Source organism: Hibiscus syriacus, unplaced genomic scaffold (assembly GCF_006381635.1).
Source record: "Hibiscus syriacus cultivar Baekdansim isolate YM2019G1 unplaced genomic scaffold, ASM638163v2 tig00111005_pilon, whole genome shotgun sequence".
NCBI lineage: Eukaryota > Viridiplantae > Streptophyta > Magnoliopsida > Malvales > Malvaceae > Hibiscus > Hibiscus syriacus.
In genome coordinates, this window is record NW_024062949.1 from 400,716 (window position 1) to 424,832 (window position 24,117).

Genomic DNA, 24,117 nt, shown 5'->3' on the forward strand with positions numbered 1-24,117 from the left:
GTAATAGGTAGTGGTTATATTGTAAAGTGTCCATCCTTTTTATAAAAGTGTCCATACTTTTTTCACTGTGGAAAACATTAATTTAAGGTTATCTTTTGAGTGAGTTTTAAGATTTTAATTTAGTAATTATAGGCGTCTAATGATTTATTTTTTACGTTACGATATATTTAATGTTGTTAAATTAAAAATTCTAAATAATATTTTATAAAATATCAAAAAATCAAATAATTTTTTGTGCAAATGAAATTATTAAATTAATATTGTAGGTGGAAAACATGAAACACTATTAAAAAAATTGAAACATAAATTACATAACTTTAAAAGAAGTATCGATCCTTTTTATAAAAAGTATGGACACTTTCAATATAATAGGTAAAAATATGATGTAATAGGTAGCGCTTATATAATGTAATAGGTATCGTTTATATAATGTAATAGGTAGTGGTTATATTGTAAAGTGTCTATCCTTTTTATAAAAGTGTCCATACTTTTTTCACTGTTGAAAACATTAATTTAAGGTTATCTTTTGAGTGAGTTTTAAGATTTTAATTTAGTAATTATAGGCGTCTAATGATTTATTTTTTACGTTACGATATATATTATTATTAAATTAAAAATTCTAAATAATATTTTATAAAATATCAAATAATCAAATAATTTTTTGTGCAAATGAAATTATTAAATTAATATTGTAGGTGGAAAACATGAAACACTATTCAAAAAATTGAAACATAAATTACATAACTTTAAAAGAAGTATCGATCCTTTTTATAAAAAGTATGAACACTTTCAATATAATATAATGTAATAGGTAAATTTGTAATACTATCGGTATAAATATACCGGTTTACTTATAAATTAGGTAAATATAAGCACTACCTATTACATTATATAAGCGCTACCTAGTATGTTATTGTACTTTATAATATTTCCGTTTAATAATATAACATAACCGGTATAAATATTAACCGGTCACTTGTTTAACCGGTCACACCGTATATTAGCCGTTTTTTAGGCGCCGCACCGCAGAACTACCCCTCCTTTAAGCACTGTTCATTCGACTGAAAACGCCAGCACAACCCAGTTCCTGATATTTCTACCCATTTTTTATTTGTTAATTCAATGATTAATCCTATCATCTTCCCCAAATCCCACACGTGTACCGAGTGAACCAGCCCCCTGGTTAGCACACTGGTTTCTTCCATTCCTCGTGTATATTTATGATTTCATCAAACTCGTCCCCGTACGTTGCTCCAGAGGAACAAACTTTGTTCATGTTTCATACTTCTGTCTTCCTCAGCTGGAAAATCTGAAATTCTTTCCAAGAAACCGTTCTTTTGGGAATTTTTTATTGTTCTTTAATTTATTTAACTTATTTGCTTTGGTGGGACAAAGAACACAACACCATGGGGTTGTCGAATTTCCCTAGCTCAGCCGAAGGTGTACTTCCGGTGCTGGTAGTGAACACGGTTCTCTCGGTGGCTCTGCTGAAAAACATGGCCAGATCTTTACTCCAAGTCCTGGGTTCATATTCTTCCTCGAATTTAGATATCGAGGATGGGAACCAAGTAGAAGAGACGATGAACAATGCAAAGGAGAGGAGGATATCAATAACCCAGTTCAAGTCCTTGTGCCACGACCGGTGCTCGCCGTCGTCGTCACGTGAAGGTTCGGTACCTGAAAGTGAGGCTTGCTGTGTGTGTTTGACTGGTTTCGAAGCAGACGAGGAGGTGAGTGAGTTGTCCTGCAAACATTTCTTCCACAAAAGTTGCTTGGAGAAATGGTTCGGGAACAAGCACAGTACATGCCCTCTCTGTCGATCTGTTGACTAGAATTTCTCTTTTGATTTCTTGTTAGAAGATTCGAATAACGATGTTTAATCGACTACTGAATAGATAGTTGATGTCTACTATAAACAATCTTTGGCTATACATATTTCTACATGTACACAGATATATCAGGTTGCATCAGTACTTATATAGTTGGAAGAATTGACTCGTTTTCTCTCAAACAATTTCCGGATAAAAGGAACTTGTACTTATCTGCATTCTGCAGATGATGCGATAGGAAGATGAAGAGCCGAGAAAATTATTAGAGGGCGTTTGATTCGTTAGAATCTATTAGTATTAGGGGAATTAGAATCTAATTTTGTCACTTTTTCATGTTTAGTTTAAGTTTTTAAAGGGAAAATTGAAATCTAATTCCATTAAGTGAGGAAAAGTATATTTTATCCATAACATGATGAAATTGAAATTTTTGGATGAGTGAATGTGAAATTTGACTATACTACCTTCATTAATCTTTTGATATTCGGGTCGGATTTTTTAAAAAAAATTTGGGATCGGGTTGGGTCGAGTTTTTTTTAAGTTTAATATTCGGGTCGGGTCGGGTTTTTTAAGTGTAATATTCGGGTAGGATCAGGTTTTTTTAAATGTAACATTCAGGTCGGGTTTAGGGTGAAAAATACCCGACCCAACATGGAAAAAAAATAATTGTACCTTATATATTTATGAATAATTATAATAATACACTTCTATATATAATTTTTTTTAATTAAATCACTGTTTTTATTGAATAAAAATAATTTTTATTATTATTTAGGGTCGGGTCGAGTTTTTAATTCATATATTCGGGTCGGGTTGGGTAAAATTTTATTTTGGTCGGGTCGGGTTGGGTTTTTTTTAAGTGTGATATTCAGGTCGAGTTCGAGTTTAGGGTGAAAAATACTCGACCCGACCCCAAAAAAATATAATTTTACATTATATATTTAGGAATAATTACAATATTACACCTCTATATATAATTTTTTCAATTAAGTCACTATTTTTATTGAATAAAAATAATTTTTTTATTATTTCGGGTCGGGTCGGGTTTCTAATTCATATATTCGGGTCAGGTCGGGTGAAACTTTATTTTGGTCGGTTCGGGTCGAGTCTCGGGTGGAGGTTCCCTTGTTCTTGGGTTGGGTCGGGTGGACCAAAAACCCGACCCATGACCATCCCTAATTGGGATGATTTTAACTTATGATGTTTATTAGTATGATTTTTATAATTTATTGAAATAAATAATTAATCAATAAAATGAAAATTTAATATTTTTAAAATTTTTATAATATATTGCTACATGTAAGTTATAAAATAAACTAAAATTAAGCAAAAAAAAAATAAGAAGGGCAATTATGTCATTTTACATTACTGAAATCAAATTCATCTGACATGTCTGCGAACCAAACAGAATATGAAATTGAATTCTAATTCAATTTCCTGCCAATCAAACATGTTTCAGATTCAGATTCCAATTCCTTCAGATTCCAATTCCTTAACAGATTCTAATTCACTCATTAACATTCCAACGAATCAAACGTCACCTTAGTATTTTCTTAGAAAATGGAGTGGTTAAAAATTTCAATGTGTAAAGATTTAATAGAAATTTTTAAAATTTTAATGACCAAAATAAGAGAGAATAAAAATTGATGATGAAATTTGCAATAAACCCTTAACATAATCGAGCAAATGTGTCCAAGAAAATCATGCACCACTCTTGAAGCCCATTCCTCATTGTAACGGCGAGGGATCAATTTGGACATTTATAAAAGATTCAGTATCAAACAAACACAGAAGGCATTGCTCAAGGAGGGCCTGACCTTGTACAAGTCTAGTTTAGCAAAACGTTGGGCCAACCCAACCACCGGCCTACACTTGATCTTCGTTACTTATATATTTTTATTAGGCTGAATTATATGATTCACGACTTATGTTTATTTTTTCTTATTTTTTAATTAATTTCAAAAAATATAATATATAGTTATTTTCGTTTTTATTTAGTTAAGATGTGGTATCACGAATCATCTATCGTTAAATATTTAAATATAATCACACATTTGATATCTGTTAGTTATTTATTCTTTCAATCTAGTCTTATTTTTAATAAATTAAATCCACCAATTGAATGATATCACGTCACTGATTAAGTTGGAGGATTAATTTTATTTTATTTTATTTTAATATAGGGTTAACTTTATTTAATTTAAATTCAATTTATTTTAATATAGGGTTAACTTTATTTTAATAAATTAAATATATTAAATTAAAATAAAGTTAGTTAAATTAATTCAACCGTCTCTAGTGACCGCCTTCATACATCAGTAAGTTTTCTTTTTATATTTGAAATCCCCAATTTTCATTTCCACCAAATGTAATTTATTTTTTTAGGATCCATTTTTTTACAATGGCCAAATGTTATGTATATATATATATATATATATATTCTCCAGTGGACAATTTTACTTTGTACCAATTGAGTTTTTCCAATGAAAATTTCTAAAGAAGAAATAAAGAACATAATTATTTAGATTAAGAAAAAAAAGTATTTTTTAGTATAAAGGTTGAGGCTTGGGACAATTAAATGAGAATAAAGTAAATACTATTAGTAAAACTTAATTCGAGACTTGAGATAATTAAATAGGATTAAAGTAAACAAATAAAGTTTAGCCTATCTATTGCAACCCTTTAGATACTAAGGGGTTGTTTGTTTGGCTCTGAATGGAATCATTCAGCGCTGAATACTGAATCGTTCAACATTCAGCGTGTTTGTTTCTCACCTCTGAATGATTCAGTGCTGACTGATTCAGTAAAACAGTGCTGAATGATTCAGCATCAAAGTACATTCTGAATGATTCAGTGCCATTATCAAACAACATGTCACATTCAGAGCTAATTCATACAGAGCCTCTGAATCATTCAACATTTGAATCATTCAACGCTTAATCATTCTGAAGTAAACAAACAACCCCTAACTTTTAAATTTACGAATTATTGTAATAATAATAAGTAGCATAATGTACTCAGTTTGTAAAGATCAAAATTTCATTGTATGTTGTGAATAATGATTTATGTACCCAGAAACGATTAAATGAAATTATGAGTTTGTTTATTATTTATTATGAGTTTGTTATTATCTGTTTATTATTTATCCTGGGAACAAATATTATGAATAACTTTTGAATTTATGAATCATTATAATAATAATAATAATTAGTATAATGTACTCAGTTTGTTATAATTTGTTTATTATTTATTATGAGTTTGTTTATCCTTAAACAAATATCCCTTTAGATTTTTATTTGTATTTTTTATTTGTATTTTCATATATGTCCAGTGAATCACAAAGTTCTTCAACACCTATTGGTATTTAAAGAGTTGAAATTTTGTGTGTGAATGTTGACGATGAACATAATGAAGATGATATTCTTAATGAAGATGAAAAGTGTAATATAGAAGTTTCTGAATTTACTATCGACGCCACAACAAAAGAAGTTGAGGTTGAAAATCCTTTTCAAGCCTTTAAGAGACCAAGAAGATCAAATGTGTGAGATGATTTCTTAGAACCTGAAATCATAAACAAACAATAGAAAGTAAGATGTAAGTATCGCAAACATCCTCTTCCTATTTTGAAATCTAATAGCACTTTTCATTTGAAACGACTTTTAGATACTTGCATAAAGAAGTCAATGTTCTTTAAACAACAACAACAATTAATTAATTTAATACTATCTAATTCAAGACCCGACGCAAACCAATCTGGATTTGCTACTGCTTTACATGATGGTAAAATTGACATGTTGAAGATGAGGAGGGCTATGACTCATTGGATAACAATGCATGAGCATCCTTTTAATATTGTGTAGGAGGAATGATTTAATTTGATGATGAAACGAGGAATGCCAAAATAGATTAGTGTTTTTCGAGTTATTATAAGAAGTGACTCCTTCAAAGTTTATGAGTTTGAGAAGAAAAAAGTCAAAAGCTTTGTTGAAAAAAGTGGATCGAATTATTACATAATAATGATAAACAATCAAAAGAAATTATTATCCAGTACCTTTGAAAAAATCAATAATGTGACAAATTAAAAGGTTTAATGTTTGAATATGCTTATTTTTTTTACTCCATATTTATGATAATTTTATGCTTTTTATAGAATAATTTATTATTAATTATTGTCTTTTACTTTTTCTACATGTGGTATGTATGAAATTGTGATTTATGGGTATGTTGTCATTTTTGTGCACTTGGACATGTTGCTGCCATTATTTGTAAACATAGATATTGTTATCTTTTGTAAGTAAATTTGACATGTTGTAATTTTTCTGTAAGTAAACATGTTGTTGTTATATTTTGTAAGTAAACTTAACTTGATAATGTCATTTTTTGTAAGTAAATTTAACATGCAGTTGCCATCTTTTGTATGAAAAATGCAATATTTTTTTTGTAAATTACATATACTGTCATATTTATCATTTTTTTTTTATAAATTTAGATATATTGTCTTATTTTGTAAACTTTTAATATATTTTAAGTTTTAAACACTTCCAAACTTATATTAATTATCCTAAATGTCTTGCAATTTTATTTCTATCTTTTTTTTTAATTTTTTATAGCTCCTACATTTGCATTATAATGTATTGTTGTTGGTTGATTAAAGGGAAACTTATTTTTATGTTTTAAACGCAATATAAGATTTTATGTAGGTTTAGATTCGAGCTCGAAATCGAGTTCGAGTCTTGAGCTTCAATTGAGCTCTTAAAAAGTTTTTGAGTTCAAACCTTTTCGAGTTTGAATCGAGCTTTAATTTTTTATTTCAAGTTCAAGATGAGTTTGATGATTTTTAACTTGCGAGTTTTCGAGTCGAATCAAACCCAGTTTTAAACTTTTCGAGTTCGAGCTGAGCTCGACTCGGCTCGTTTACACCTTAAGAGGAGCCATTATAGAACTTTTACTTTCTTACTATGAAGAAGACAATTTGATTAGTAAAATTTTGTAGACATGAAATCAACTTTGGAATGAAAAATAAGTGGATCTTGACAATTGGGGTTGTTAAAGTGGCCTAACTTGGTTTGTCCTTAGTTTAGTAAAGTGGGGTTTGTAATGGCTTTAGTAGTGCTTTTAGTTTATTAGCATAGGCTTTGATGTTTGTGTTTGTTGCTTAGTGTGTTCTCTATTCATAGTGTTGGCTTATTTGTGGTAGTTATTATGTATCAGTTTGGGGCTTGTCGAAGGGCGGAGGTTCGGTCTGATTCATGTAAGAGTGTTATGTGTATTTGATTATTACCACCACAATATATACTCTTTTTCCTCCATTTATGATTATGGGTTTTTTTAATGAGGTTCTTAAGGTGGTGTACTTTGTTATCTTTCTTAATACAAAATACCATCTTTCAAAAAAAAAAATGGCCTAACTTGGAAAATCTGCATTTTACCTAAAGATTTTACTATAAAATATGTAGCTTTAGATTAAAGAAACGTGGCATTAACTAACGTGTTCAAATGTTGATATAAAGAAACAACTAATCTAATCCTTAAAATCTCTTTAAAGCGGCATTAGAAAATATAATTATATATGTACAACTATATAATATGTATATAGAGTTTGAATATTTCCATTTTTTTTTATAATTTATTGTTAATTATAGTAATTTTTTTATTTGTTCATAATTTTTTTAATATAAATTTATATTTGTTGATGAGAACAAAATGGATTGCGTCGACCTTTGGTAGTTCATCCTTTTGGTTGGGATAGAGAACCATGACTAGAGCAAATATAATAGTTAATTAGTGGGTTTTAGGAGCATGGGAGAGTGGATTGTTCCAAGGTCAAGAAAGAAGAGTTTTAGAGAGAAATAACCTCAATCATGACATAGAGATAATTATAATGAAATTAATTAATGATGTCATATATATATATATATGATAATTATGACTATTCATCGATTAATAGGCTAAAATTTTTAATTGCCAAAACTCAAATTTTTACTATGATAGATCGTATGGGCATATAAGAAATATTATTTATGCATCGTAAATAGTTCGGAGGCTATGATACTCATGTGTTCAAAACGAGTAGATTCCTTAAAAACTCTAATGATAATTGAAATAGTGTTTTTGAAAATCTCAACTGACAATTTTCGAATATAACTTCTGAAATTCATAATCTTTATCAATAAATAAATAGCGTATTAAAACTCGAAATTGTATCAAATAAAAAATAACCATTTGATCAACTTTTGCACCCAATTTGCTCAACTTTTTCCTTTCGCCTTCCATTTAAACTTTTAACTACAAATCAAGGATGTTGCTTATGAATAACGCAACTATTGATATCAAGAAGAAGAAAAGTTTCAATTTCAAACATCAAACCTTAAAATCAAGAGTCGAATGACACGTATTTGTTCTCACTTTAATAAAGTTGATATGAACTCACAACAACAAATCAAAAGATGGGTCAACCTCAGTCCATGTGCTTGCATTCACAACTAATTGGTGAAGTGAAAAATCAAGTAAATCAATACCCATGTAATGGAATGATACTTTATGTACCAAAATGAGAAGACGGGTATAATTTAAGGGCTAAATTGTATTTTTTTTTTGTTTTCAAGTCTTAATTATAAAATAAGTGTCCAAACTATAACACTTTTGACGAATATGTGCCTAAACTATTTTCTGAATGATCTCAGTGCCTAACTTTACAAATGTTACCACTTTATGTTCCTAGATCGTAAATGACGTTAATTTCTTCCATTAAATGACATATGTCGTCCTCTGGCAATTTTGAAAATTTTAAGTAAGAAAGCTTAAAATTATACATATACATATATATATATATATATATATTAAAAAAGTCCAAAGTTTTCAAAAATCTTTAAAACCTTCCCAAACTTTGAAAACCCTAAATCTAGTCTATATATATGTTCCCACCGTCGCTATTGTCGTCGATTGGACTTTCACCTGGTCGTGGCTCCACCAAAGACTAGTTACCCAACGAACAAATTTCATAATAGTAGCCGAAGACCCCTAAAATCAGGACGAAATTACGAGAAAATCTACCCTGTATACCCAATGAAATGGTGACCATCGCGACTCCACAACGTCATCCGACTACGAAGATTGCAAGGGAGGTGTCGAAGGCGGTGGTCGTGGCTAGAAACGGAGGTGGAGTTAGGATTAGGGTTAGCATTTGGGGCTTTTAGGGCTTTTTTGTAATTTAAAAAAAAATATTTTTTTATAAATATAATTATTTTTATTTTTAAAATTACTTGAACGTGACCCATGTCTATTAACGAAATTTTTTAACAGACGTTACATATCCCGTGTACTTATAGTGGTGACGTTTGTAACGTTCAAAAAATAGTTTAGACACCTATTTGTGAAAAACGCTATATTTTAGACATTTATTTTATAATTAATCCTTTTTTAAATTCGAGTTCTTTCACTTTTCAATAATGAGGTAAAGCTGAGAAATCAAATTTTGAGGTGTCGAACTCATCCTGCCTTTACCATGCGTTGCAAGCGAATCTTTTGACAAGCATGTGAAAGGTGGTGGGTTAGTTGTGCAGCTAAATCCCATCATTTAACAACTGCAATTTGTGTTTTTTCAAGCATTAAAACGCTGTCGTTCATTGACTAATTGCTGCTACTTGTCCATTAACCACAGTAATCATATTATTTACTTAGTAATTATCGTATAATTTGACTAAACAAAAGACATCAACTGCTCAAAGGCCATCATTTTGCTTTAGCATATGGTTAGTGGTCATGACTATTGACTAAGGATGCCGGTCCTTCACCTCTAAAAGTACCCAATTCTCTTCCTCACAATCATTTTCTTGAATTTATCTCTTTCCCTTTGGTTAATCACCGTTTACGATAATTTATACATATCAACAGTTTGGAACATAGAATCCCGGCAGTAAATGAGGAGGGACACCACATTGGAAAAGCTGAAAGTGACTTGGGGGGTTCCCCATGCAAAAGGTCAGGGTCAAGGCCGAGGCCGCTGGTAGTGACCACGCACCACTGGATAAGAGGTCCCCCTGCAACCCTGAAGTTTACACTTCATTAAGTCTCGAAACACAACAAGATTCCGACCACAACCAAGCTCTGGGGTCGTGCGTGTGCGTTTCTACCAATACGTACAAAATCCGAAGCAGGCAACAGACAGCGATATCACCACCACCAGCTTCCGGCACTCGCTCACCAGCAAATCACCAGAACCAGTCAGGTTACTCGATTTGCCTAAGAAAATCCCAGAAACAACAAATGAAACAGTGATGATTCAATTATAAAATTTCAGATTTTCAACAGGACATTTAATGAGGAGCTCAAAAATTCAACTTTTGAGTAAGTGGGGTGGGACGATGGTCCTACACAAGGAGGGTGTTGTCTGCTGTTGGGTAGCATACAAAGAAATATGACCATTGCAGTCTTTCTTCGTGGATCGTCCATTATCTAACGTAGGGTTGACATCAATTTATGCACCCCGACCAACACTTTACCTCTCTCCAATGCAATGCTCTCGTTTTATCCTTTGCTTTCCCTTGAAATTTCAAGATCACCAATCCTGTCATAAGAAAAAAAAATAAAATAAAATACTTGAAAAAAAGCTGCAAAAGAATGAAAAAAAAAGTCATACCAGTAAGAATCCAATGCAAAAAACATGGTTTTGAAGGTGACCGTCAACTGCCCAAGCTAACACATTTCATTCCCTCATTAGCTCATACTAACAATCATTGGACCATTAGGCTTAAATTTGAGGAAAGAATTGTTAAGTGATATTTGAGTGAAAAACATAAACTTTCAACGTCAATAATTCACGAGCTAATGCACTCCCAAAATTAATTGCTCAAATAGGGTGATTCACAGTGTTGGCCGTAGGTCGCCATGCCTTCCGGGCGACCTACTAGGTCGCCATGTCTTCCCGGCGATCTACAAGAGATTGCATGTTCCATGCACGTCCCAACACGTTGGGCATCCGAGGCCATCCGACCGAGGTCATCCGACTGAGGCCATCCGAACGAGCTATGCGAGGGCATCTGAGGGCAACCGAGCGAGCTATGCGAGGGAATCCTATGCGAGGGAATCCGCTACAAGGTCGCCATGCACTCCGGGCGACCTACCCTCGCTCGGTTGCCCGGATTCCCTCGCATAGCTCGCTCGGTTGCCCTCGGATGCCCTCGCATAGCTCGGTCGGAGGGCCTCGGATGTTCTCGGATGCTTTCGGATGGCCTCGGTCGGATGGCCTCGGATGCCCAGCGTGTTGGGACGTGCATGGCACATGCAATCTCTTGTAGCTCGCCGGGAAGACATGACGACCTACGTCCATCACTGTGGATTTCACCTTATTTGAACAATTAATCTTGGGAGTGCTTTATCTCGTGAATTAATTTTTTCCAGAACATTATCTCGAAAGTTTTACCTGATTTTGAAGGTGACCGTCAACTGCCCAAGCTAACACATTTCATTCCCTCATTAGCTCATACTAACAATCATTGGACCATTAGGCTTAAATTTGAGGAAAGAATTGTTAAGTGATATTGGAGTGAAAAACATAAACTTTCAACGTCAACCCGTACTACACTTAAACGCATTCGAATTTACAAGCACGAAACAAACTATCTATTGTTATTATTTTTTGAAGTCACGGATTTTGGTATTAAAATATTAGGAGTGTGATAAATTTTAAGCAAATAATGCTTTGTAATTACTAATATTAATAAAAAAATATTTTTTTCAATTTAATGCATGATATTTCATTATAAATTAGTGTTGGAAAATAAACAAATGGTGTTGCATTATAACAATCATGATTGAGAAGTGGACCACGCTTTTCTCACTACACGCTGGCATCGCATGGTCATAAGACTCATTGCCAAATTGACCCTTCAAACCATATATTCTTTTGGGTCAACTATACCACTTTTCAATTTTATCAATTATAACACTAAATTTTAATTTTCGTTTTAATTATATTATTAGACCGTTAAATCATTAACATCCAAATTAAAATAACTTTGTTTTGATGAGATATCTACGTCGACAACAGTTAATCATGTCGATTGTCGTTAGTCACGTCATCGTTCTATTAACGATTTAACGGTTCAGTGATATAATTAAAACAAAAATAAAGTTTAATGTTATAATTGATAAAATTAAAAGTTAAATAGTATAAACAATAGATACAACATTTAAATTTAGTGGTATCTGATGTAGTTTACCCTATTATTTTCTATGCTGCAAATATATAAAATAAACATTTTAATATTTTTTTCATGTTCATGTTGATGCTTTCTAATTACAGTACCTCAAGTAAACTAGCTTTGGTGAGTTTCTTTACTTGATCTTTGATTCTTCGTTTTGCATGTCAAAATCAGATTCTGCATGGGAGTTGACTGAAAACTCTTGCAAGCTTCTTCATTTGGATTTTTGTAACTATTGTGCTCTATATAAAACTCAGAGAAACAGAGAGAGAGAGAGTGAGAGAGAGAGAGTTTTATTTGTGTTTTCTTTCTTCTTGGATTTATCATCTCCGCCGGTATAATTGTACATTCCTTTTCCAGTTTATTTGTTTTATCTGCTAAACAAGAAGGGTCTTTTTGTATACTTTTCTAGAGTATATAAAGCCCTTTTCTTGGGGTGGTTTCTAGTTGGGAAATTTTCCTACAGGCAAATGGGTTGTCTTGTCTGTTGGGTTGGTCGGAGATCATCTTTTGCTTGTTGTTAGAGAAGAAGCTGTTTCTTTCCAGAAAACAACACCAGAACTGAGTCATGAAGTTTATGAAACTCGGGTCTCGGCCCGACACTTTCTACACAGCTGAGTCAGTAAGGTATGAGTCTCATGAACCGATCAAACCGGGGTTAAAGCTTTGATTTTTTTTTTCTCGAGAAAGATGGTTTATTTTTCTTGATATGCAGGACTGTTTATTGTGAAGTCCCGAGTGATCTTATAATCGAAGTTAAAGGAACCAAATATCTGCTTCACAAGGTAAGATTTTTGTTAAATTATTGAATCTCTGTTCTTGTTTTTTTGATGCAGTAATTGATTCTTTGAGAATTCGTTCTACATATGCAGTTTCCTCTGTTGTCCAAGTGTTTGCGGTTGCAGAGGTTGTGCTATGAAATATCCCATGAAACATCACAGCACCAAGTAATCGAATTACTCGATTTCCCCGGCGGAACCGAGGCGTTCGAGCTTTGTGCCAAGTTCTGTTACGGTATCACGATCACGGTCAGCGCGTATAACATCGTGGTGGCTTATTGCGCCGCTGAGTATTTGCAGATGACCGAAGATGTCGAGAAGGGTAACTTGATTGTCAAGCTTGAAGTGTTCTTCAATTCATGCATTTTACAAGGGTGGAGGGACTCTATTGTGACATTACAAAGCACCAAGGCTTTTCCTTTGTGGTGTGAAGACCTTGGAATCACTAACAGATGCATAGAATCGATTGAGTCGAAAGTTTCGTCACACCCTTCGAAGGTGAGCTTGTCGCATAGTCATTCGAGACGGTTTAGCGACATGTCATGTACCGGAACCGAGAGCCAGCGGTATAAACCGATGATCAAAGGTTGGTGGGCAGAGGACATGGCTGAGTTGGGTATAGACCTTTATTGGAGGACCATGATTGCTGTTAAATCAGGTGGGAAAATACCCTCTAATCTTATAGGTGAAGCATTGCAAATATATGCATCTCGGTGGCTGCCGAATATATCCCGGAAAGTAAAGGCTAACCGAGGACGAACATCCGATTCGGACTCGGCTGATGAGGTATCTTCAAAGCACAGGCTGCTGTTGGAATCAATAGTGAGTTTACTCCCATCAGAGAAAGGTGATGTGTCCTGCAGTTTTCTACTTAAGCTCTTGAAAGCAGCCAACATTCTTAATGCTTCATCGTCTTCGAAGGCGGAATTGGCTCGAAGAGTAGCACTTCAGGTAGAGGAAGCAAGAGTCGGCGATCTGTTAATACCTTCTCTATCGTACTCGAGTGATACCGTTTACGACGTAGACATCGTCCTCACCATTTTGGAAAACTTCATGTTACAAGGACAGAGTCCTCCGACTAGTCCCCCGAGATCGAAGCTGCGGTTAGAAAGGAGAAGAAGGTCCCGTTCGGCCGAGAATATCGATTTCGAGTTTCAGGAAAGTAGGAGATCCTCTTCAGCATCACACAGTTCCAAACTAAAAGTAGCCAAAATCGTGGATGGATATCTTCAAGAGATCGCTAGAGACAGAAACTTACCACTGTCGAAATTCGTTGCAATCGCCAAGACGATCCCGGATTTCTCACGGCTCGACCACGATGATCTTTACCGAGCTATTGACATATATCTCAAGGTAACCAACTCCCTTGAATCGGTAGCCTTTTTCATGATCTTGATCTATCAGTTCTCATTGTAGTTGTTATTTTTGAATGTGCAGGGACACCCGGACCTAAACAAGACCGAACGGAAAAGGCTGTGCGGCATACTCGATTGCAAAAAACTCTCTGCCGAGGCCTGCATGCACGCTGCACAAAATGAAAAACTGCCTCTAAGAGTAGTAGTACAAGTCCTCTTCTTCGGACAAGCTCGAGCCGCCACGGCGGGGGGCAAAGTGACCAATCTCCCTAGCAACATTAAGGCACTTTTAGCTGCCCACAACATCGATCCATCAAAACCTCCAGCGACATTAAGCTCTACTACCAGCATTCGAGCCGACGATCAATGGAGCGTTTCGGGCCTTAAATCTCCCAGGTCGAGAACTTCAACACTAAGGATGAAGCTAGCCGAAGACGACGATTTTGACGAACACAACATGGATCCGGATGGAATGGGAAGACATTCCAAGCTCAAGGCCTTCTGTGCTTTACCTACGGGACCTAAAAGAATGTTCAGTAAGTTGTTGTCGATCAATAGAAGTGGCAGTGAAAAGAACTACTGAGTGAAATTTGTTTCAAAGGGTAAAGGTTTTCTTTTCCTTCATTTTCTTGCTGTAATTTAAGTAAAAGCCTTGTAATTTTAGCTCAGAAACAAATAACATGACGGTAAATTCTGGGACTTAACCCTATCTGAAAATAATGATGGGATCAGTGAAATGATTAGGAATGGGAAGATAGGTTCAATGAAACCATATATCTGCATAGCTTAGCTGTTCGCATGGATGAAATGATTGTTCTCTCAACTCATTCATGTATATATTATTCTTGAGCATGCATCTGAATCATGAGATTAGATCATGATGACGACCCCTCTCCACATCCCAATAATCTTATGTGGGGATTATCAGGTACGAAAATTAAGGTAAACTATACTTTTAATAGTTTAATTATAAGTTTTGGTTCATTTTATTATTTAAATTTTAATTTTTTTAAAATAATATTTAACGTTTATTTTTTATTTCATTTTAGTATTTTATAGTTATTATTAGAAACTTAATACGTTTAGTATCTAAATTATTAATTTTAATCTATTTTAATACTTAAATTTTTAATTTTTACAAAATTTAACATTAAATTTTGGACGTATGTATTAAAATCAAATAAAAACTAATGTTTTTAATAATGATATACTAAAATGAAATAAAAATAAAATCTAAATATGATTTTAAAAATTTAAAAAATTAAATACTAAAATAAAACGAAATTAATAATTTATGTATTAAACGAATAATTTACTCAAAATTACAAAAAGTTATCTCGTGTTTGGTGCGAGGTAGAGAATTAAAAAGGTGTCTTGAGAAGATTTATGTGTGGCAGCGTAAACACAACAACAAGGCGGGTACGTTTCGTTTACAGAATGTAAGATTATTAATGTGAATTTAAGATTATCAAGGAATAGGATTACTGGAATGTTGTATTTTGTGTTTGGTTGGTTTAACAGGAATGTAAGATTACCGTGTTTGATTAAAGGAATAAAAAATTATTAGAATGTATATTTGACCAAATTATCCTTATTATATATTTATTTTTTAACAAGTTGGAAAATATTTATATATTTTCTTTAAAAAAATTAAATTCATAAAATGTATATATTTTTTTATAAAATTAAAAATATAAAAAGGTTTAATTTAAGGGTAAAATTTTATTTTAACCCCTAAACTTCATATAAAATTATAATTATAGATTTTTTGTAAATCTAAAATAGTTTAAGGATAAATTTGTAATTTAACATTCGTAGAATTTTTATTATTCAATGACAAAATAAGGATATTTTTGGAAAAAAAAATTAAGGGCATTTTAGTCTAAAGCGTCGGTAATCCAACAATACCTAAGGAAAGAGGTAATGAAATTTCTGGTAATATACCCCAAAAAATCCACTATTGGTAATGTAAGATTACCGGGAATGACATTTCCGGCCAACCAAACGGGAAATGTGAATTACATTCCTATGGGAATCTCATATTCTCCCAACCAAACACACCCTAAGAAGTGGTGAATGTACGTAGAATTAAGTAAGAAGTGATGGATGTACGTAGAATTAAGAGTGAGTATGAAATTATTACTTTTTATATTATTTATTTAATTTATTAAAAGCATTCATCTTATAATTTTATTCATGTTCATATATATAAAAAAATTTATTATTAATATATATATATATATTAACTCTAAAAAAATATTACTAAATTCGTCACTAAATTTAATTATAGGTATCTTTGGCGACGCTTGGTACTCCGATGGGACAAGTTTGGTTGTCCTGTCCACACCGCCATTATTGTAACATCCTTCGAACACTTGGGTTGTATTCGTGTACTACCTTTTTGCCATCTTTTCTTACCAATTTCTGCCCCATTTCCCCTTCGTCTAGTTCACGCTACTATTTACAGGGACGAAGTCAAGAGTTTCATGTTACACGAGCTGACATAAGTTAATGTAAACAATACGATAATTTAATAATAAATCCTTAGTTTGAAGTATCAAATCTAGAAGTATAAATTAATATAATGTTTGATGAATTATTCGTGTAAATCGATTATTAACGATTCCGATTTTACGCAGGTGGATTACAGTCTGCAACTCAACTTGAGACGGAGTTTTGGAGTTAGCACACCCTAATGAGATCGCGACCCTTTGTTACATTCATTGTAGTTAGGGTAAATATTAAGATTCATTAAGGGTAGAATTGAAAAGGCAAAGATGAAAATTAGAAAATGTGATTTTTTATATTTATTTTATGTTACTAAAATGGAGATAAAGGATAGCATAGGGTAAAGAGAAAATCGCCTCAGTGACCAAAAAAAAGTTATAATATACGATTTTAACCAATTTTTTTTGGATTTGCCAAAATGACCAACAAAATCGCAACGCGAAATAAAAATCGCAACGCGATCCCCAGAATCGCAAATCAGTTTCCAAAATCGCAACGCGATTCTTGAAAATCGCAATGCGATAGTCAAATTCGCATTGCGATTTTCCAAAATCGCAACGCGAATATGAAAATCGCAACGCGAACACATAAATCGCAACGTGTATCCGTAAATCGCAACGCGTATGGGTAAATCGCAACGCGTTTCCGTATATCGCACCGCGTATCCGTAAATCGCAACGATAATCCGTAAATCGCAACGAGAATCTGTAAATCGCAACGATAATCCGTAAATCGCAACGAGAATCTGTAAATCACAACACTGAAATTTTGGGTATATAACACTGAAATCATAAACTAAATCCCTAAATCGCAACTCATTCCATCTCCATCTATCACTCTCTCCGGCGACATCCGTTCCTATATCCAACGACATCCTTCCCAATCCGGCAACAGGTTTTAGTTTCGCAGCTCGTCTGTTTAGTAAATTAATTTACAACCATGAAATCATCTAATGTTGATCATGTTTGGATAGATTTGTGTTTTGGAGGGTCATGGGATAATGTTCATGGTGTTTTACAATATATGCCTTTACCCATGAATCTTCAACTAAAATTGTCTTTACAAAAGTTAACTTATGAAACTCTAATGCTACGTGTTTCAAATAAATTGAATTTAGAGCCCCTAAGTGGATTTAGGCTATCTTATCAGAGAAATGGTAAAGTTTATTTGTTAACCGACAATGAATATGTTGAACGATTCATTGCTTACATTAGGGTTTCACAAGATGATGTTACATTGTATGTTGTTGAACCTAGAAGTAGTATTGTTGGGTCAGTAGCGGGTAGTAATCAACTAAGTTTTTCTCAAAACCCACAACCTTTCTCTAATCCAAATCCCAATCAACTTTCAGCACCAAATTCCGGTTTTCGTATTGACCAGTTAGATGATGATGAGCCAACAGAAAAAATTGTGAGTACTAGTCAGTATTCGAAATTTGGTCTTGGTCAATATCCGGACTTTGATATTGGTCAATACACGGATTTTGATGATGTTTCAGAAGAAGAAACAGACCATGCGTGTAATGATATTGATATTGGTCAATACCCGAATTTTGATGATGAAACAGCCGTTGCCGAAGAATGTAATGTTGATGATAATGAGGAGGAAGTTACGACTGTGAATGAACATGTTGAACATCCATTCTGTAATTTATATAATCCTGAAGAAGAAAAAGAAGAAGAAAAAGTCCCCGAAGAAAAGAAAATGCCACGGGCGTATAACTGGAATATGCCAGAATTACTTCAGATACCGGAAGAAGAGTTGATAAAGAAAGCAGTTGATTGTTACACAAAAGTTATTCGTATCAAGAAAGATGATTGTTTTGATACAAAGGAAGACTTGAAGATAGCTTTATATACGAAATGTGTGGAAGATGGCTATCAACTAAAAGTTAACAAATCAAGCAAAGATCGTTTCGAAACAAGGTGTATGATTGACAAAAACTGTACGTGGCGTATGATTGCAAAGAGAATAAAAGATTACAAAATGTTTCAAGTTAGGACTTTTATTGATAAACATACATGTTCAAGAACCCAAGTTTTTCCTCACCATAGACAGGCAAACAAAAAGGTGTTGGGTGGTTTTCTGGCTGAGTTAATGTTTTTGAATGGCAGGGTATATCGGGGACATGAAATTATGACTGACATGAATGCTCGGTTCAAGATTAGTATATCATATTCTCAAGCTTGGAGAGCCAAATGTTATGCCTTGGAATTGTTGAGGGGGTCGCCAGAAGCATCGTTTGCCCAACTGCCGGCTTATTGTCACAATTTAAAGCTGAAAAATCCTGGGTCGGTAACTCATATCAAAACAGATAGAGATGGACGCTTTGAGTTGCTGTTTATCGCCATTGGTGCTACGGTTAGTAAATAAATATAATTTTGTTGACTCATTTTTGTTAGTTACATGCATTTCACATTTAAATGATTATATTTCTTGTGTATATTATTTTGTAGATTCGTTCGTTTATTACTTGCATGCGCCCAGTTATTATAGTTGACGGAGCACATTTGAAAGGTCGATACCTTGGAGTAAACTTATTAGCAGTAGCCATGGATGCTAACAATGGGATATTGCCAATAGCTTACGGGGTTGGCAAATCTGAAACCTCTGATTCATGGACATGATTCATGGATTTTAATTTATTTTTAATGGCTTTTTTAAGGAGGAATTAAGAGATATTTTTATAGAATGGTCAATAGTTCTCTTCTTTTTCATCAAACCGTGTATAGTCCATGGAAGGTGAGCAAGCTTTTCTTTTTCAATTTTTTTAATCATTTTAGTTGATTTTTTTTGCAGTAAAATGTTGAATAGAAAAATATCCCCCATTAAATTTTCTTTCATTTGGTATAGGTTTGTCATGGTTTTCATGCATCAAGTGTTGAATGGGTGTTTACGGTGGATGAAGGAGAAGTGAGAAATCAACTTTTAAGCTTGTATATAATTTCATAACACTTATAACATCAAAATCGCATAATCTACATCAATTTCATATTCTGACAGTTTGGACTACCTTCAAAGAAATATTATTTTGTATTAATCTAGACACTTAATAAGTATTATGTTTGTACCATTAGAAACTAGACTCAAATATGAATCTAACAATATAAGGAACTTCTTCTAGTTCAACTTGTACAATTTATGACGAATTTCCTAATCTAGCTTACAGAATATGTTTTGAGCATAATCTGCTGCCCAAATTTCTGATCTATCATCGGTTAAAAATTCATATCTTTTCAATCGATAGAATTTGATGTGGATCAGTGGAATTAAGTTGGTTTTTCATGTTGAAGTGGAATAGTGGAATTTAAGTGATTAAATTGAAATTTTGAAAAAAATTGAAAGGGAAAAGGTGAAAATTAGTAAATGTGATTTTTATATTTATTTAATATATTGAAATGGAGATAAAAATGATGGCATAAGGATAAATATTAAGATTCATTAAGGGTACAATTGACTTTTGGACTAAAATGATTTTTTTCATTAATTTTTAAAGACTTTTTTTAAGGAGGAATTAAGAGATAGACATTTCTAAAATGGTTATTAAGACCCAATGTGACTAAAACGAGTTTGAGGAAATGCCATTCGGGTTAAACAATGCTCTCGTAACATTTGTGTATTAAATGAATCAGGTCTTTTTTGTTATGCTTGGATCAGTTGTGGTGATATTTCTTATTAATATTTTGGTTTATTAAAGATAAAAGAAAAACATAATGCACATATTTGTATAATTTTTTCAGACTCTTCTAAAGGAAATAAGAGTAGTTCCCTAGGAAGTACAAGTTATTATTGAATAGGAAATCCAAAGGATGTTGTTGAGTTAATCGATTGACGGAATCAGCTAAGAGGGGGTGAATTGACAATTAAATTTTTTGTGGAAGCTTTTGCAGAAAATTGAAAGTAATTGCACAGCGATTTAGAGTGGTTCGACTTTCTCAATCAAAGTCTACGTCCACTACCTTAGCTATCCACACTAAGGATTTTCCAACAAATTCACTAATTTGTTCTTTCTTTTGAGGACAAAGAGTAACCTTACAAACCCTCAAGAATTATACCCCAAATTCTTGAGAACACTCTCTACCAAAGAGAACAATACAAATTTGCAAACTTACAAAGAAATCCTCACAAGGTAGATTATTTGCACAATTCTAGAACAAAGAAAAGAACACTCAAGAATGAATACAATTGAGTACAAGTAGTGTTCTTGAAAGAAAAATGAATATTGAATGAAAAATAGGCTTGAAATGCTCAAACTTGAGGTTTGATGCTTTCTCTTTGATTCTCTCTTGATTATATTTGCTTGTTGTTTATTGTTATTGATCAATGGCTCCTTGAATCACTTCTGAACGTTGGGATCATTAATGAAGCTATTGTAGCCGTTTAAGTGTGAAAACAATTAATATTTCTGCTTAGAGCGTGGGGGGAATCGGTTCCCTAAATGTAAAATTTAAATATTTCGACCGTTTAAGGGAGAATCGATACCCCTAGGGGGAATCGGTTCCCTCCGAGCATACTGGAATTCTCGGAGCCAAACCATTCAGGGGGAATCGGTACCCCCTTGGGGGAATCGGTTCCCTCTGAGCAATCTGGAATTTTTAGCTTTAAAATGGTTCAAATTATTTTGTAAAATCATTTTGAAATTATTTTAAGATTAAAACTTAATTTTACACTTGAGTAAGGATTTAAAATGAACTTTGAAATACTTTGAGTAATATTTTGATATTCGATTTAATATATCGAATATGCTTAGAAAAATCTTTTTCAAAATTAAAATTCTTTTAATTTAATTTGTTATATCGAAACATCAAAATGTTTTCAACAAATGTTATTAAGACCTGAGGATTTTTAGGGACTTGCTTGTCATTAATGAAGGTTCATGAAGAACTTCTTGATGATTCCCTCCCCACTTACTAAGTTATTAAAAAACAAGTGTCGTTTATTTAGACCGATAAATGACAAGGAAGCTAAAGATGCAAATAGGAAAAACTATCTCAAGAGTTTTGAAACTTTACCTAAAGTTTTGATACTTTGTGTCCAATGGTAAAGTTTTTCCAATGGCTCTTCGAAGAGTTTCGAAACTATCCATAGAATTTCTAAACTTTGTGTGTAAAAAGTCTTCCAACGGCTCCAAACCTTCCAAAATGGCTAGAAACGACTAGTAACTCATTTCAACATATAAAAACAAGTTCAAGACACTTGAAGAAGGTGACCAACAGCTATCCAAACAATCAAATACAATAGAAGAGTTCTTCAATCTTATTTTTCTTTCTCTTATAAATATTAGTGTTTTAATGACACATACATTGAAAAAGAAAGAACAAATTAGTGGATTTGTTGGAAAATCCTAAATGAGGAGCTTAGGTAGTGGATGTAAAATTGGTTGATAAGTCGAACCACTATAAATCATTGTGCAAATTTTCCTATCCTTATACCCCTTACTCCTTAAATAACAAAAAGCTTATTCACCCATTCTTGGATCATTTTCGGTTGATCAAACGAGCTTCATAGATCCTAATAGTAAAGGAACAATATACCCTGACCACCAAGCTAAACACAAACTTGTTTGTGTACTAACAACATCTACTTCAATATCATGCAAAAAAACCCAAGATTTACAGACATTCTCCATCATCGATCTCTGTAACTTTGTCTTTATAAAAAAACTACAGAGAGGTTAGCATCATGTAGAGAATGCTGGAATGACGAATTGTCCGAGGCATCCCCAAGCCTCGGACATTCCAGCTTAGAAGTTTCATTGTGTCCGGCCGGTTTGTACTCGCAGACCTATCGATATCTCAATATTACCAGCCAAGTTTTCACCCGACACAACCAAGGTTGACTGGTTACTCCTCAATCGTTTTGCAGTCTCATGTTTGTCCATAGGGTTTTCCTCATATACTGTCGTCATAGCAACGTCAAACCTGTCTCTCATGGAGACATCAGTTGTTGTTATCTTAAAAGTTTTTGCCACCCAATCTTTAGTTCGACCAGTCTCCCCCTTTGACGTCATTTGAGCATTCTCTCCCCCCTCTGCACGACCAGATGCCCCAACACCACTCACATCATCTTCGCACAACAACAGGTTAGATGCTATACCCCTTCTCCTTGCAGGTGCACGAAGAGAAACATCCCATAAATTAGGTAGATCAGTTTTTTCTTGTAAAATTCGAAGTGGGTAAAAGTTCTCCCCATGTCCAAACTTTTCATAGAGAAAACAAAATAATTTGAGTTTCTCATACTGAAAGTTTGCATAAGAAAATAAACCAGTCGATGATGCAAATTTCTTCTTCCTTTTCAGCGGTTTTCAGACATCCATACATACACGAATCCGAAGACTTCCTCTATGCCCCCAACGAGATCGTATTCGCATCATAATCAAGAAACGTACCAATGAAATTCCCAAACTGTTTGGCCACCAGTTCTGAAATAAAACCCACTGGCAGATCCTTCACCACCACCCAGAAATCAACCATATTAAGATCGACCAACATTGGATCTTCTCCAAGAGACAACCGATGCAAGAGCAAGAGGTGTGAGTTAAAATACTCAGGGCCTTGATGAGTGTTCTAAATCGATAATATTTTCTTGTTAAATCTTCGATCTTATGGATTTATTACTACTGATTTACTTATGTTATGCTTATTTTCGTGCATGATCTTATTTTCCAGACTTAGTAGTAAAAAGTGTGCATTCTGCATTTTTTTATTATTTGGTCACGGATGAAGACATGGGCACAACTCTAGGCATGTCAGTCTAACGTGACAGTTTCTAGAAGGTCTAGTCAATAGCAGTTTTCTAGAAGATATAGTCAGCACCTTCTGGAAGGTGGACGGGCAACGATATTTTACGAGATTTTTTTTTAATTTTAAAGTTTGAATTTAGAAAACATTTGGAATTATCTTTATGATTATTTTTCTTTTAATTTATATGTTTATCTCTAAGATTTTAGAGGTTATAAATACCCTCTTGGGGTAAGATTTAATTTATTTTTCTTTTTAAGTTTTCATTTTTATTTTATTTTAAGTTTTATTTTTAAACATGTTAAATATAACTTTTGTCATGCTTATCTAATTTTCTCATAAGTCGAGAGCTTAAGCGATGACTCAATTCCAACGTGAGAATTGAAAAACACTTGAATAACTTCAGAATATCTCTCTCAATCTTGAGCTTATTTTCAAAATTAAAATAGTTTTCAAAATCAAAGATTAACATTGGTCAAGATATTGTTGCAATTAAATGTGTGGGAGGAATGATCGAATTATTGAAATCACATTCGACTTCCTGGAAATACACTTGGCGAAATTGCCTTGCCAAGAGGGAATAGAGATCAGAATTAGTAGTTATTGAAACAACAATCTGAGTCAGTCTTCACGAACTTAAACAGTTATTGAGCTACGACAATTGATGTTGATCTGGTCAATTTCTGAAGCCGGAATCAAAGATTGCC

The 24,117-nt window shown here is 33.3% G+C and overlaps 2 protein-coding genes across 2 annotated transcripts; both read left to right on the plus strand.

Annotated features, from left to right (window-relative positions):
- The first annotated feature begins 1,360 nt into the window (after nt 1–1,360).
- On the plus strand, nt 1,361–24,008 carry LOC120149395 (probable E3 ubiquitin-protein ligase XERICO). The gene is made up of 4 exons (XM_039162194.1): nt 1,361–1,838; nt 4,542–4,548; nt 6,051–6,061; nt 23,995–24,008. Exon 1 carries the CDS (start codon nt 1,407–1,409, stop codon nt 1,830–1,832), a length of 426 nt encoding a protein of 141 aa, XP_039018125.1. The 5' UTR covers nt 1,361–1,406; the 3' UTR covers nt 1,833–1,838; nt 4,542–4,548; nt 6,051–6,061; nt 23,995–24,008.
- Nucleotides 12,307–14,931, plus strand: LOC120149394 (BTB/POZ domain-containing protein At1g67900-like). The gene is made up of 4 exons (XM_039162193.1): nt 12,307–12,655; nt 12,744–12,813; nt 12,901–14,160; nt 14,245–14,931. Exons 1-4 carry the CDS (start codon nt 12,597–12,599, stop codon nt 14,743–14,745), a joined length of 1,890 nt encoding a protein of 629 aa, XP_039018124.1. The 5' UTR covers nt 12,307–12,596; the 3' UTR covers nt 14,746–14,931.
- Nucleotides 24,009–24,117: the final 109 nt, after the last annotated feature.

What these genes read in the sequence shown, in the direction of transcription:
- LOC120149395 (XM_039162194.1), top strand. Translation starts at nt 1,407, where the DNA reads ATGGGGTTGTCGAATTTCCCTAGCTCAGCCGAAGGTGTACTTCCGGTG.
- LOC120149394 (XM_039162193.1), top strand. Translation starts at nt 12,597, where the DNA reads ATGAAGTTTATGAAACTCGGGTCTCGGCCCGACACTTTCTACACAGCT. An exon ending in TACACAGCTGAGTCAGTAAG is followed by an intron (nt 12,656 to 12,743) that starts GTATGAGTCTCA and finishes CTTGATATGCAG; the next exon opens with GACTGTTTATTGTGAAGTCC. An exon ending in CTATTGACATATATCTCAAG is followed by an intron (nt 14,161 to 14,244) that starts GTAACCAACTCC and finishes TTGAATGTGCAG; the next exon opens with GGACACCCGGACCTAAACAA.